The sequence below is a fragment of the Ostrinia nubilalis genome, chromosome 1 (assembly GCF_963855985.1).
Source record: "Ostrinia nubilalis chromosome 1, ilOstNubi1.1, whole genome shotgun sequence".
In the NCBI taxonomy this organism is placed as follows: domain Eukaryota; kingdom Metazoa; phylum Arthropoda; class Insecta; order Lepidoptera; family Crambidae; genus Ostrinia; species Ostrinia nubilalis.
Genome location: NC_087088.1, coordinates 15,992,419 through 16,008,204, shown reverse-complemented (window position 1 = coordinate 16,008,204; position 15,786 = coordinate 15,992,419). Strand labels below are relative to the sequence as shown.

The 15,786-nt window shown below is 38.5% G+C and overlaps 2 protein-coding genes across 4 annotated transcripts in view; one reads left to right on the top strand and one right to left on the bottom strand.

The window, feature by feature from the left end:
• Positions 1 to 637: 637 nt before the first annotated feature.
• Positions 638 to 4,577, bottom strand: LOC135074180 (protein FAM8A1). Its single transcript, XM_063968484.1, has 4 exons — positions 4,131 to 4,577; positions 3,774 to 3,912; positions 3,414 to 3,540; positions 638 to 3,145 (listed from the first exon to the last, which is right to left on the bottom strand). The coding sequence occupies exons 1-4, from the start codon at positions 4,471 to 4,473 to the stop codon at positions 2,816 to 2,818; spliced, it is 939 nt and encodes a 312-aa protein (XP_063824554.1). The 5' UTR covers positions 4,474 to 4,577; the 3' UTR covers positions 638 to 2,815.
• A 168-nt stretch (positions 4,578 to 4,745) lies between these two features.
• Positions 4,746 to 15,786, top strand: part of LOC135074046 (beta-arrestin-1) — a 105,912-nt gene continuing 94,871 nt past the window's right edge. For all 3 annotated transcript variants that reach the window (XM_063968371.1, XM_063968358.1, XM_063968363.1), the window contains exon 1: positions 4,746 to 5,072. The gene's annotated coding sequence lies outside the window, so the exon portion shown is untranslated. The remainder of the gene's footprint in view (positions 5,073 to 15,786) is intronic.

The following is a 15,786-nucleotide window of genomic DNA, read 5'->3' as shown; positions in this document are numbered from 1 at the left end:
TTTAACTGAATAAATAAAATAGATTTCATGATTTTTTCAAATTTGACACAGTTGTGACAAATTTCATTTCTGAACGAAAAACCATGTTGCCATAATAAAAATAAATTCACAGAGCACAAAAATATATTGTCGTTTTAATAGCCGTTGCATTAATTTTGCTTACCATGAAAATCGAAACATTTTGGTAGCAAAATAAATAAAAATTGCGATTAGGTCACCTTGGTTTGAGCTAAGAAAAACTGATGTGGTATTCAAGACAACCGTAAGGCCCGGTTTCCACCAAGGCGAAGCAGTGCGGAGACGAGAGGAGATGTGGGTGAAGCTTGCCGCTATTTCCACCAAGACGAAAGATGTGTGAGCTGTGCTGTGCGTGGCTGTTAAATTGATCTACACATCGCTCCGCTCTTCCCCGCACCGCTGTCAAATTCTGAATCTGATTGGTAATTAAAAAAACTTCTCTGCTCCGCTCTGCCTTGGTAGAAACCGGGTTTATGGGCGTCCGGTAAAGATCGCGCGGGCGCGGTTCGATTTCGAAAATTACCGCGCGCGTGTAACCCGCGGCGGGCAACCGATGCACGCCTCAATGTGCACGCCGTTGAAACATTGAAATTAAATTATTTATTTAAATAAAACAGTGTTTAGGTATAATAATAAAACATTTAATAGTCAGTATCAATATCACAATTCTTTCGTCACCCCTTTTGAATAACAAAAACTTCTTTGACGAATCTAATAAATAACTGTAAAAACAATTTTGTTTTTCACTGCCTGTCTAATGCAATACCTACGCTTGACTTCGGAAGAACTCAACTTTCTTTCAGCTATTGTATGAAGATATGTAGGTATGTATATAAAGAAAAAGGGGTAAATATCGATACCTCTTGATGCTATTTCTAAGCACTCTACCTCATCACACCTCACTCTCTCTACCTTATAACCGTAATGCTAATTCCCAGAGTTATTTAGTTTCTGTATCATGCTCAACACACACATTTAAAAAAAAAACATGATCATTTACCTACCTTGCAAAGAAAAGAAAGTATAAAATAAAATACAGTAAAGTGGTATATTATATAAAAATGAATTGCTGTTCATTATAGACTAAGAGCTAGTGAACGCCAGACCTACGTCATTTTATAAAAGCTGAAAGTTTGTCAGCGTATGCTCCCAATATAGGATAGAATGTTGGTAAATCATGAAGTTTGGGTCATCTTGGCTTTGGCAGCTATCCAAAAAAAACTGTCTGGCAAGGAGTTGGAACTGTCAAAACTATCAGGCTGATGTGGAAACCACTTCTAATCATTGTCCAAATATTATGCATAAAAATCAGATTTTTTGGTATAACGTAAGAAGAATTACAGTCTATTGAATAATCAGCTGATTTTTATACAGAGTGTTAGGTAAATGGGTATATGAGCCGACACTAGCCCATGTTAACATGGTCATATAAATGGTATGGTGAAGTCAGAAATTTGATAACATCATTTTAATTTTTAAATGTTCATACAAAATAAAATTTATAAAATCAGATTTGTATGAAAATTAAAATGATGAAATCAATTTTCTGACTTCGCCATACCATTTATATGCATACGTTGACATGGGCTAGTGTCGGCTCATATACCCATTTACCTAACAACTTGTATATAATATTTGGGCAATAATTAGAAGTAGTTTCCTCATCAGCCAGACAGTTTTGACAGTTCCAACTCCTTGCCAGACAGTTTTTTTTGGACAGCTGCCAAAGCCACGATGACCCAAACTTCATGATTTACCAACATTCTATCCTATAGGATATCCAATATATTGGGAGCATACGCTGACAAACTTTCAGCTTTTATAAAATGACGTAGGTCTGGCGTTCACTAGCTCTTACTCTATTAGTCTCGCCTCGGAACGGCTATTTGCTTTTGAAATGTGTGTCGTAGTAAAAGGTTTAAACTGCGAGAAAACTAAAAGAACAAAACTTACTATAATGAAAAAAATGGCAGTATGAAGTTCGCTGGGTCTACTAGTATAAAATAAAAAAGATTTGATGAAGGCATAGATTTGATATGAGCAAAAAGTTAAAAAAGTATAATTTAAATACATATTTTTTGTACTTTAGTAATAATTATGTTTATTTATTGATTGCATGCTGTGCTGTAATTTAGAATTTATGCATTTTACAAAGTGTCTAGAATAGCTAGAGTAATATTTTTGATTCACTCATAAGTGATTAGCCATAATACAAATTAATTATATGTATAGCTTAGATTAAATCTAAGATGTATAGGTTATAAGATATTTACGAAAGCTATTTTAATTTAATATCTAGTGTTAAAAAATCGTGACGTGCTATACGCGTGCCACTTTCGGGAAGATGCATATAGTATGTCAACATATACATATTATTATGTACCTATATTTTTCTTGATTTTTATTTCTGCACTTCTGATAAACAACATACCTAGTTAAACAATGTATAGCTCAGAACAAAATGATGATGGCACTTAATGTTTATTTGTATCCTAAATCTCACAAATATCATTTTTATTTCATGTCAGTATAATAACATTTAATTTTTCACTTTTTGCAAATCATAAAATAATGTACAAAATTAATTACTTACGTGAATTCTAGCAAATGGTTAATCAATCAAAAAACTTTATAGACAAAATATAAACCATTAAAAAACAAAACTGTTATAAATGTAGTCAATATACAATTACTAATATTTTATAACTTCTGTTGGGCATAGCATTATTAATGTTCTACCGAGTTGAATATCTGTCCGCTTAAAAATACTTCAGCCTACATAGCAATGGAAAATAGTTTAAGGAGCAAACCTTCTAGGTGGGAACATATTTTCTTCAACAACTATAACACCGCATAGAAGATCGTACCCCGTTCTATTGTGACGGAAAACAAAGAGCACAACACATAGAGGGAATAGGAGAGAGATCAAAAAGTTCTTCATGAGAGATCTGGCAAGTGCCACAGCAAATGTAAGAGTCTGGCCTGGGTATATGAGCACGGTTTCCTTGGGGCGGTTTTCCACGGGTACGACTGCTGAGGCACTGACCACGCGCAGACCCATCAAAGCTTTGCCCGGAGTGGCGCCGCCCGTGCGCCCTAACCTTCCAGTTCCACTCAAGCATATCGCCTGCAATAATTAATGTCTAATTTAAAAACGATATTGCACAAATAGAGTACTAAGGGTGAACTTAATGCTAAAATCATTTTCTGGCAGATGGAATAATGTCAAATAACTTTTTAAAAGTTTATCTGTAGGACCATTGGAATGATTCTAAAATGCTATTGTCCTTTTTTTTGTTCCTAACAAACACAAACATTTTGGTTGCTTCATGGTGTTTTAATCATATAAAAGTAACTTTTGCGATTTTAAAATAGATCAGTTAATGAAAGCTTACCTCAAATATGCAAACCATACTCCTATATATGATTTCAAGAACTAGGATCTCTGATGTCAACTCTATAGCGAACTTATAGTCATCATAATGTTCACTAAACTTGTAAAAATCAAACTTCTCCAAGTCACTGAAAATGTAATAATACTGAATTTTTATTTTGTTTTATGTTGAGCTATCTACATGCTAGCCAGATACGGGCATGAGTGTTACACAGCAATGTTAATAAATTTAACATGTTAAATGCCATGCAGCTCACCAATGAGCATAGAACAATAAAATTTATATTGTGTCTTGTGTCTCAGTGTTTAATGACTCAAGATACATACAAAAAGAAAGAGGTTGTTTAACTCAGGTACTTACATTAATTCAAACATATCCACAGCCACAAAGGTGACCACCAACTTTAAGATAAATAGCAGCATGAAATCTATAAATTCAGCCAAAAACCGCTTATAAAGAGCAGGTATAACATATTCAAATCCTCCATTACGAGCAATAACTGAAATAAAACAATTTATTGTAATTGTTAATAATTGATATCATTTTTAAGAGGGCAAAATGTATAGACATGTAACTTGTGTAAATTGATTAAGTTTATGAAAACAGAAACCTTGGTTACGCAAGTTAACCAAGTTTTATTTGGAGCAGTCAACCTACATAATGAAATGTAGATTTATGCATCAACCAAACAAATATGCTTTGATGGGATTAACAAACCTTCTGCAGCAGTGACCGGTTCATTTTGGGCTTGAGGTGCAGGAACATTTCGCGGCAAATTAGGCACTTGAAAGGGGAACTGCTGCCCTTGAAACTGATAGTTATTGTTCAACAGAGGTACGTTTGTCGGATTATTCTGACCTCCTTGGAATGTCATCATATAATATGGAAAGCATGTAGATATATTCTGATGCAACTGAGCCTGCTGGATCCATAATCTTAAAGCCTGGAAATATGCTTCACGTTCAGACACTTGGGGCGGAGTATCACCATCTCCGTTCGTCTCTGCAGCTTCATCTCTGGATGCTCCCCGGTTACGGAGAGGTGTGTCTGTTTCAGGCATGTTTTAATGTTTTTCTTAAAAGTCGAATACCATTTATCAACGCTTTTTTCCACAATATTTGTTTCAATTTCCAAGTACACGTCAGTTTGTTGACAGATTTGTTTGTTGACAATCATGATTTTTTTTAAAATACAGATGCAAAATAATCAAAATACTTTTTTACCTGTGAATGCAATGTCTATATACCCGACTTTTAAGCCTGGTTTTTGGTAGTATTTTTTATCTTTTTTCTGGTAACACTGATTTTCAGCTGTCATTTCAAAAGTGACCGGATGCGAGGAATAAAGTAAATGCATGCGCAATAATGGTGGTGGTGTGTGGTGGACTATTTTATCTTGGATGGAATTAGATTGTAGAGTTGAGATACATCTGATTTGAATTTGTGGATAATAAACTTTTCCTCAATATATCTTTTGATACCGTGGTTTAGTGTAGAGGTTGACTTTTTATTATAGTCTCTGTGTATCGAAATTAGTTGTTACAGTGATCAGTTCTTAATTTTACCTACTGTATTTTGCTTAGTAGTGCAACAATGCTGTGTTGAATGGTGGAGTTTTGATAAATAAAAGCTACCAGAATCTACGATTGCTTTCGTAACTGTAAGTACAATCATAAAATTACATACATGTGTTAGATAAAAATGCATACTAAAAACAACAGGTTCTGTATTTTTTTTATTGTGTATTATCTACATACGTCTATCCACCAAGCGTCTCCCTTGAATATTTATCATATTGCAGATTTTTTTATTTCCTTTGTAATCATATCAGTTTTGTGATAAATAACGTGCATGTGCGGTATTGTACAAGAGCCTAGGGCCTAGACAAAGTAACACTAGTAACAGTTGAAATCGCTTCTATTTTGTGGCTTCACGTAGCGATTTCGGAATTATTGTTATCAATTCGTCTCGTTTGCAACTTTGTCTAGGCGACAGGAAAACATTCCTTATTTTGTAGGAAGATAATATACCCACAGACCTATTTTTTTAGTGCTACAGGCATTTCATCTTAATTTAATAATTGGCTATTACCCAGATTGTAGCCTATATGTCTAACAATAATACTGTTAACTCATCAAAATCCGTTCAGTAGTTTTTGTGTGAAAGAGTAAAAAACATACGTCTACACAAATTTTCGTATTGAAAATACTAGTAGGACTAGTAGGTAGTAGAATTTATTATGGAATTTCTTTCACTTTTTAGCTTTTATCAAGTTATTACTTATTGATTATTTAGTTTAACATTATGAACTTATTTATTATGTTAACTACTTACGAAGAAGTAGATCTTTTTTTAATTTATGCCTTAAATACCAGTCTAATTCATAATCCCTTAAACTGCTTCTTTAGGTAATAAACATACATCAGGTATGAATTATAATAATAAATACAATGTAATACATTTTAGATAGTAGAAAATAACACATCATTTTGTAAAGTTAATCAATGCAAACAATTTTTTTGCCTGCCCCAGATCCTTCACTTCACAGAGCCCCTACCTCTTTACCCTAGATCAGTGGTTCTTAACCGGTGGTCCGCGGACCACTGGTGGTCTCTGGAGGCATTCCAAGTGGTCCATGAAGACATCGTAATAAACAAGTGACGTGACGTGATGAGTCGAGTCAACACAATGCAAACGGCGCGCATTGAGCGAGAGATCGACCTCCGCTTTCATAGGATTTTGAAAAAAAAAGTGGTCCCTAACAAGACAGAAATTTGGTAAAACGGTCCCTCGTGACTTAAAGGTTAAGAACCACTGCGCTAGATTCAATATGTAATTGCACACCAAAAACGCTCTTACTTATTTTTATTTACAATATTTGTCCTACTTGGTGCGTTACGTACGTCCGTACCTACCATAGAAAGAATAATGTAATACACACTTGTACGAATAGGTGTGGGACTGTGGGTTAAGCCGCACCGTTACAAGGATTCCAACCACGCCAGCACACTATTTGTGACGCCCCAGCCACAAATTGCAAATGCAGCATGCCCATAAGCCCAAGGCGTCCACTGAAAATCAGTGTCCAGCCATGCATCTAGCTGGCTGGATATATTACTGAGTGGGCGTCATTTTTACACTCGCCTTCGTAGACTTATTAACTATTAAGTATTATTATTGTTATTTTTAATTTTTATTTTATTGTGCTGATTTATTGTTTTTTTTTTTTATGTGCCTAATAAATTATTCTTTCTTTCTTTCTTTCTAAATTAGAAATGAACAGGATACAAACTCATGTATGTATGTACAGTCAGCGTCATATCGTTCGCGACGCCCAAAGTGGCAAAAAAGTTGACAACACAACCTTATTCCAATGAGGATCATTTCGATTTTTAGCTGTGAATGCAGATTTATAGGGCTAAGAAATCCTTAATACACAGTCCAAAAATTTTTGTTCTACGACAAAAATTGACGAAGTTATGGCCAAATTACTAAAAAAGTTCACTGACCGCCCGGCGCGGGGACGATGACGTCACTATATCCGATCCGAACGCTGCCGGCGTACTGCGTGGATAGAAAATATTTTTTTCTAGCCAAACTATCAGTTTTAGAGAAAAACTTGTAATGACATTTATTCATCAGAATAAAGTAAGCTATCGATAGGTAATTTTTAAAAATAGAAATTGTGAAATATAACGCAAAAAATCCATACGCTCATACGATTCAATGGAACGCAGAGACGCGATTGGGGTCTCCGCGGTGGTATATTTGGCGATTTATTCAAATAAAGTGTTCATAAGTGTTGTTAGTCATATCTTCTTCCAAGTAAAATATAAAAATGTATAAGTATTAATTTATTTACTTCTAACAATAAGGTATAGCTGAGGCAGATACACTCTGCCTAGGCTACAAGACATTGCTATGAAGATCATTTCGATGTACACGCAATACCTACCTGTTATTTAGTTTTTCTGAGTTAAACCTACGTACCTACCTATCTATTCGCCGTTCCCATGGGCGGGCCAGCTGCTGCAGGAAAGGACAGGTGCTCCCTCCTGGAAATCTATTTAATCTTAGCCTAGAAGCTGGGTATGACTCCCCGCCCCCCTCCTCTCCCCAGGTCATAAGCTGGGCATGTCTTCCCCCTCGGCCAGAAGTTGGGTATGATTTACCCCCCCCCCCCCGAAACTGGGTATGACTTGACCCCTCCCCCTCCCCCTAGGCCATAAGCATAAGCTGGATATGACTCCCATTCGGCCAGAAGCAGCTGGGTATGACACCCCCCCATGCCAGAAACTGGGTATGACTTGACCCCCCCCCCCCCCTCCCCCCAGGCCAGAAGCTGGGTAAGGCTAGCCCCTCCCCCCAGCCCATAAGCATAAGCTGGTTATGACTCCCCCTCGGCCAGAAGCTGGGTATTACATACCCCCCCCCCCCAGGGCAGAAACTGGGTATGACTTGACCCCCCCTCCCCCCAGGCCAGAAGCTGGGTAAGGCTTGCCCCTCCCCCCAGGCCATAAGCATAAGCTGGATATGACTCCCCTTCGGCCAGAAGCTGGGTATGACACCACCCCATGCCAGAAATGCCAGAAACTAGGTATGACTTGACCCCCCCTCCCCAGGCCAGAAGATGGGTAAGGCTAGCCCCTCCCCCCAGCCCATAAGCATAAGCTAAGTATGACTCCCCCTCGGCCAGAAGCTGAGTATGCCTTACCCCCCCCCCCCCCCCCAGGCCAGAAACTGGGTATGACTTGCCTCTCCCCCCCTCCCACCAAGGCCAGAAGCTGGGTAAGGCTTGCCCCTCCCCCCAGGCTATAAGCTGGGTATGACTTATCCCCCACCCCCCCCTCCCCGGCCAGAAACTGGATATTAGCATCATATTATGTATTATTATCTTCAATACAAACAATCATTAAGTTACACTGACCCCAACCGCGTCTCCGCATTGCAACGAATCCTATTAAAATGTGGTTTTTGGACATAGCGATACTTATTTTTCACAATTTTTATTTTTAAAAATTACTGGTCGATAGGTTACTTTATTTTGATGAATAAATGTTATGAAAAGTTTTTTTCTAAAACTGATAGTTTAGCTGGAAAAAAATATTTTCCATCCCAATAGTACGCCGGCTGCGCTCGATTCGGATATAATGACGTCACGCGGCCCTGCGTCCGTTGACTTTTAGCGGCAAAAACGGCCTATGTTTAATACTTAATATCTTCGTAAGTAATGGTCCGATTTGGATAATTCAAAAAGATATATATCTTTCTTTTGTCTTAAAGATTATTATACATTACGTAGATACTAGTTTTATTGAATTTTCTACAACAGTACTGATCCTCATTGTAACAAAGACGTGTTGCGAACTTATTGGTTACTTTGGGCATCATTAACTACTTGACGCTGGCTGTATCTAGTAGGGTAATTGCGCCGGTTTTCCGTCCAGCTCCTGTTTTCGTCCATTTGACCGACTTGCCACAAACAAATACGGAAAATTAGAATACAAACCTAACTTTCCGTGCAAGTTTGGACTTGTTACAATCTATAATATCTAAGTAACAGTTCTGCCTGCATGAAAATGTAATTTGACAAGTAATAACTCCAAAAAAATCTACGGAAGTTGCTGCTGCACACAGGTGAATGGAAAACGTCGTCAAGTTAGAAAAAAAACGTGCCGGTAGGGAACTTTCATGGTATGTTTAATTACTGTTTTAGCTACTTTACGTAATGTTTTTGGCACATATGTCTAATTATTAGCATAATAAACACTATTTTAAGGGTTTATTAAAGTCTTTGTACAGAAATCTTAGATAATTAAGTGGACTAATACTAGCATAACAATTTTGCAAGATTTTGGTTTTCGTCCACGTGGACGGAAACCCTGACACCTACCTAGTTAATATTTTTAATAATCATTTTACTTCAATGGACCTACAAAATACAATGTTTTTTCTTCCAATATGATCTTTATTGCTATTACATTAAACATTTTAGTTTACGTCCACTTTTTAACAGTGATAAACCCATAAAAACCGTTAAAAAGATGTGGACGAAAACAAAAAACAGCTTTAAACGTTGTTGTGTTTTCGTCCATGACGTCATGAGCAAGCACTGGGGTGGACGAAAACCAAAATTAGCTATTCCTGTAGATTAGTTTTCGTCCATTTGTCCTTCGACCTATTGAAATATTTTCCTAAATTTAGGTAAGAAACTTATTTAAATCTTTTTGATATCATTTCAAATGACAAAATTACCTTTCAAATGATATACCACAATCCATGGTTACTGTATTGTAGAATTGTTTTTAAGTTAATAATTCAACTGCACCCTTTTTTCTACACAGTGGTCGAAAACTAGCGTACACTAGGACGAAAACTGATTTTTTTGGACGAAAACTAGTGAAATCGCCTCTTTTGCATAAAATATTTTTTATAAAAAAAACCCGTGGTATTTACTTATTGTCATATAATATTAACGTAAAGTAGACTATATAAGGACTAAAATGACATATGATACATATGAGTAAGGGTATTTTAAGTAGGGATGTAACGATACATGAATTTGCCGATACGATACCGATACCGATTATCGAGGAAAATAATCGGCGATACCGATACCGATATCGATGGCTTAGTAGTAAATACACCCAGTAAATAATGAATGATGTACTTTATATGCATAAAACTTACTTATGTTACATAGAATAAATAGACACTCCATCTGTAAAGTGTGGCAAAAATGGAAATTAAAAATAATGAAAAAAAGGTGAAATATCAAATCAACATTTATTTGGGTAATATTTATCAAGGAGTCAAATCAAAAGTAAATCAATATTAATAATCAAAGTTCACTTTAGGAAGATTTTTGTTAAGGAAACAAAGTTTATTCAAATTACTAGCAGACAATCTGTTGCGCAAATCATTTTGTATGAGGCCTGCAGTTGAAAAAAGACGTTCTGAGGCAACTGAGCTCATTGGGTAAGATAAATATTTTTGTGCAAGCATTTTCAATTTTGGGTATTTATCTTCATTGCTCCAATAGTTCTTTGGATCTTGTTTCATTGGAATATTTGGACATCTCGTATAAGATTCCACCTCTTCTTGCTCAGGATGACTAGACATGTTTGATAAAGGTTCCTCCTCTTCTGCTTCTTTAATCAAACTGTCACAAGCACTCCAGATTAGAGGTGGGCGCCACGCCGGCGCGCCGCCGCCGCCGCGAATTTTTTCACGCCGCCGCCGCCGACGACCAGCTGTCGGCGCGCCGATACTGATACTGTACAAACTATTTGCAATTTATTCCTCTCCTATACTGTACTAATTTGTGTTTCGAACGCAGAAGAACTATTTTTTTATTGATTTGAGCGGCTATTCTAGTTCAATAAAGTCCTAGTATCACTGCGACCGGACAGATCTATTGTGATCGCCGCTATTTTCCTTACAGTTCGCCTCCGAGTCCTGCATCTATTAGAAATTACAGTATCTTTTGGGGGGCGATATGTTTTACATCTTGTGGGCTTAGGATGTATTTGCCCAGGTGTAAGCTCCGCTTGTGCATCAAAGGTCCGCAGTCCGTGAGAATGTGTAGTGGCGTTTCATCTGCCTCTTAGCACATCCTGCACGTTCTTGATTCGGACAGTGCTATAGTGGACAAGTGCTTGTTTAAGCTGCAGTGTCCAGTGAAGGCTCGAACTAAGATGCGCATTTTGATCCTACTCAGTCCTATGATCTGCTTAGAGCATTTTCGGTCATAGGCTTTTATGAGAGCTTTGGAATGAGTTAATCTTGGCGTGTCTGACCATGCCTTAAAGGATTTGTTTAGATAGATGTTCTTCAAGGTCATTCGAGCGAGACTTGGGAATGCCACAAAAGGGTTCTGGACCATATTGTGTTCCCTCCGCACCCGTTCTGGCCAGTTCGTCGGCATTTTCATTGTCCACGATTCCCGCGTGACCTAGAACCCATCTCAGCGTTACTCTGTTACGTTTTTCTAGGGTATTTAGTCGACTCATGCAGTTTTCTACCAACTTTGAGGTCATTAAGTTTGAGTTTAAGGCCATCAGCGCGGCCTTACTGTCTGAGTTAATGTAAGTAAATTATGTGGTTGGCATAATTTTTTCGCAGGTTAGCTTCCGCACATTCAATAATGGTTCTGCCTGAAAGATAGAGGCAAATTTACCCAGGATTTAAGATAGCCTAAGCTTCGGCTGCTCTCTATACACGCCAAAGGCCCATTTTTGACCCATCAGTAAACCATATAACAGAAGAACTAACTATACTATTTATTCTTTAATGCCTATAAATTGGTACACAAGGCGAACTTAATTCCGTTGATATACTAATACATTGATTGAATAACTTAATACTAACTATATTAACAATTAATCAAGTACATTATTCAAGTTGCTGCTTGGTCTAGTAAATAATTGAGAGGCGCCGGTCCCTCTTGCTGTTAAGAAAAAAATCCCCGCCTTCGTCTGGCAGACAACCCACACTATTGGACTATACTTTAAGCGAATCACTCACACAGAGATTGGCAAATATGTCTCGGAATGCAAATGGGAACCACAACCTCTGGAAGGCAACCAAGTACCTCCCTCAAAGTGTTCTCCGCTTATTAGGTCCGGTAACACATGAGTGCGAACTGACAAGAAAAATCTCAGACCTTGGCTACATGACAAGCCGGTTTATTTAAACCCATTGACACGGATAATCCAAACAATCCACAATTCAATCAAAAAAATAAGATCAAGCATTGGATTTGATCTGAGACTTGCAGCTATGCCTGCCTTTGATTTCTACTGATGATGATGGTTCATCCAACCGATTTAGGTCATGGTGACCACTTCGACTTAGCTGTCTTAGCGGCGCTGGTGCGCCCGAAGATGGCTTACATAGCCGATCTTCGCGGCAAATTCCTCGCAAATTGAGAGTAATTACCCGCTGCCAACATAATTATAGTGAATGGCGGCAGATGGACGGAATTTACATCATCGCGTTTTGCGTCGAGTTCAGTTGTGCGCTGCTCGTTGAATTCGCGGACTCGCCTCTACACAACACAATCTCCCGCCATTCTAGGTGCTGTGCTGCCAAACCTTCCCATTGTGATTTGAGAGGGCTCATTTAGTATCTTTTCGTATGCTGCTTCTGGACATCCTTGTACTTGACTATCTGAGGAGTTGACCGCCATGTTTCCGCTTACCCTCCTCAAGTTCAAAGTAGAAGATTGATCCCTATTGATATTGTATTGTTAAAATTATGGAAAAGGATCATTCTTGCTCGTATAATCCCTTGCCTAAGTATGACCCATGTAATATAGTATACCCGAACATAAATTAGCAAAAACCATACCAACTAAAATCAGTACAATGTTTGGAAAATAAAGAATCCTGTACGTCTGCTTTCGCTGCGGCTTCAGCTGGGTTTATCATAAAGGACTAACTACTCTATTAAATTAAAAGGTACCTTTTAGCACACTTCTACTACCTGCTGATGGATTCTTATCTCAGTGACAGACAGTTTTAAATCAAATCGGTTACAAAATCTTCTCTTTTTAGCTGCAGAGCTGGAGTACCCCAGGACTCTATATTTGGCCCGATACTCTATAACATCTACTAGTAAAGTAGCCCAAACACCAGAAAGCTGCGGCCTTCCTCAAATGTAACTGTGATCTACAAGACTGTTGCAAAGTCAGCTGCTTGGCTGACCAAGTGGCGCATGTAATCAAGCCCCGAAGTCTCACCATATTATCATTTAAGACGTGAAACTTATCCTCCGGCCAATCTAGACCTCGACACATTGCTGCAATCAACCTGCATTAAAATCCTGGACCGTAGGATGACATGGAAAGACCATAAATATAAATAAAACAGCACTGAATATAATATTCCACCGACAGTCCAATCCAACATTAACTATGTGCCTCCAAAGAGCTCAAAAATACATGTTTTAGGAAATACACGAGAACCTGATCTCAGCCAAACCCGCTATCCAAATATCAAAGTATCTATGATCAAGAGAGCTAATTTACTAAGGTAAACCACTGTTTTAGTGGCTCAAACCCCAACCAACTGCAAGTCACCTGATTAGTCTTGACGACAGATACTAAAAATGCAAATTAAAAAAAAAACCTAATGAACAAAGGTCAAACAAGGTCACGCCGCCGACGCCGCCGCCGCCGAGGTCAAAAAGTCGGCGCGCCGCCGCCAGCCAATTTTATATCGGCGCCCACCTCTACTCCAGATACCTGAGAAAGTCTCATCTTGCTTTTTTTGTGACTCTACACGCTCTACAGGAACATGTGTATCCCCGTTTGCAATTAAGGAGGTAAGTATTCTTTTCGCCTCAATGGTTGTGGATTGTAGAAAGAACGTACGCAATTTATAGCGCGGATCTAGTGTTGTTGATAAAATAAAAGTTTCCTCACTCTCTAGATAATCAAATCTGTCATTTATTCCAGCTATCAAAATCTCTACAAAATTATAATATTCTGGGCTGTAACTGTCGTCCGCGGTCTCTTGATTATTTTTGATCTGTTTTAAAATTTTTCGCAAACTGTTAATAAGAGGTATAGCGTCAGATAAGCAAGCAGATTCTTCACTTATAGATTTTGTAGCTTCTTCAAAATAATTCAAAGTCGAAACAACTTGTTCCATCAATAGCCATTCTTCTGTAGACAATTCAGTTCTACATTTCACATGAGGCAAAGAAGCTTGAATTGCAACTCGTTGCTCTAAAAGTCTTCTAAGTGCATGAAGGGTTGAATCCCAGCGAGTAACGACATCCTGAATGAGAACGTGACAAGGAACGTTATGAGATTTTTGCATTTCTGTTAGGATTTTGCGACCTGACGTTGAATGACTGAAGTGGCCAATAATAGATCTCGCCTTTGTAATCATGGCATTTATTTTCTCTTCAAAAAACGCATCCTTCAGCACTAATTGTAAAGAGTGCGCCATACATCTGATACGTTGAACTCCCACTAGTGTTACAGCAAGCCCCATATTCGGTGCATTATCTGTCACTACAGCACGTACCCGTTCGCTGATGTGCCAATCTTGAAATAATTGACGTAAGTTTTGAGCTATGTTTTCAGCGCTATGATTTTCGCCTTCAAAAGGAAATACTTCTAGGTAGTAGTTCTTCAACTCAAATTTTTTATCAAGTCCGTGAGCAGTCACACTTATAAAGTCGTTAACGGACGAAGAAGCATCGCTAGTCCATAAGTCAGTCGTGATAGTGATGTGCGGAAGTTCATGCAAAAGTTCCATTATTTTGGTTCTTACACGGCAGTACATGTCTGGTATTACATTTTCCGAAATATGGGGACGGGAAACCATTTTGTATTTCGGGCAAAACTGCTTAATAGTGCGTTGAAACCCCAGTTTATTTACTAAGTCAAACGGCTCCATGTCTACACATATTTGTTCAGCTATTGTTTGCGTGATCGCTTTTGCCCTAGGGTCATCGGTATCATACATGACACTTTTTTCCAAAATGTGCTCCAAAGTAGCTTGTTTTTTAGGTGGCGGACCACCGTCGGCGCTTGAGGTACCTGGGGTGTCTTTTTCCAACTCCTTTTCGTGATAGCGCTTCACGTGTGTCCACATGTTAGATGTCGTGAAGCCCTTCGACGAAACTACTTTGCTACCACGAGAAACGCTGACATTGCAATATAAACAATTCGCTTTTGTGTCATCATCCTGTTTTATTTGAAAATGATTCCAGATGCTACTTCTATGTTTTAAAGGAGTCGCCATTTTATTTATCGTACGTAACTGTATTATAGTCCTCACTTCACTCAAAAACAGACAAAATCATGAATAGCGGCGACGAGACGTAAATTTGCCGAAAAATATAACAACGCTGTGCCAAAACTAAGCAAACGCTGACGAGTGTCGACCGTTAACCGCGTTGCCGGGCGCGTCCTTCGCCCCGCCCGCCCCCCTCTGAGACGGAGTGGCAACGTAGCCGCGAGCGCGTCGTTCTTTTCGCGCGCTTTTCAAACTGTGTATCGGCTGTATTTAAATCGGCGATGCCGATATATCGGCCTGCCGATTATATCGGCCGATATATCGGTATCGGTATCGTTACATCGCTAATTTTAAGATATTCATTTCGCATCACAAAGTTGGCAACTCCGATAATTGGACGAAAACTAGCGCACTTACCCTACTTCACTTTGCGTACCTAACTACCTACGCTCGGCGGTCGCGATAGGGCTGACAGCGGCGGCTGCGCGGTCGGCTCGCTGTTTTTAATGAGGAAGATGAGCGTATTTTTTTTCATCATCATCCATTTATACGTATTTTAGATCCAGCTGGTCTGGCACGCGCATGAACGTAACAACGACGAAACAACATTACTAAAATCCG

Bases quoted from the DNA above. Each gene is read 5' to 3' on its own strand.
- LOC135074180 (XM_063968484.1), bottom strand. From the start codon at position 4,473: ATGCCTGAAACAGACACACCTCTCCGTAACCGGGGAGCATCCAGAGAT. The intron at 3,913-4,130 runs GTTTGTTAATCC...GTTTTATTTCAG, and splicing joins ACCGGTCACTGCTGCAGAAG to TTATTGCTCGTAATGGAGGA. The intron at 3,146-3,413 runs GTAAGCTTTCAT...TAATTATTGCAG, and splicing joins GTATGGTTTGCATATTTGAG to GCGATATGCTTGAGTGGAAC.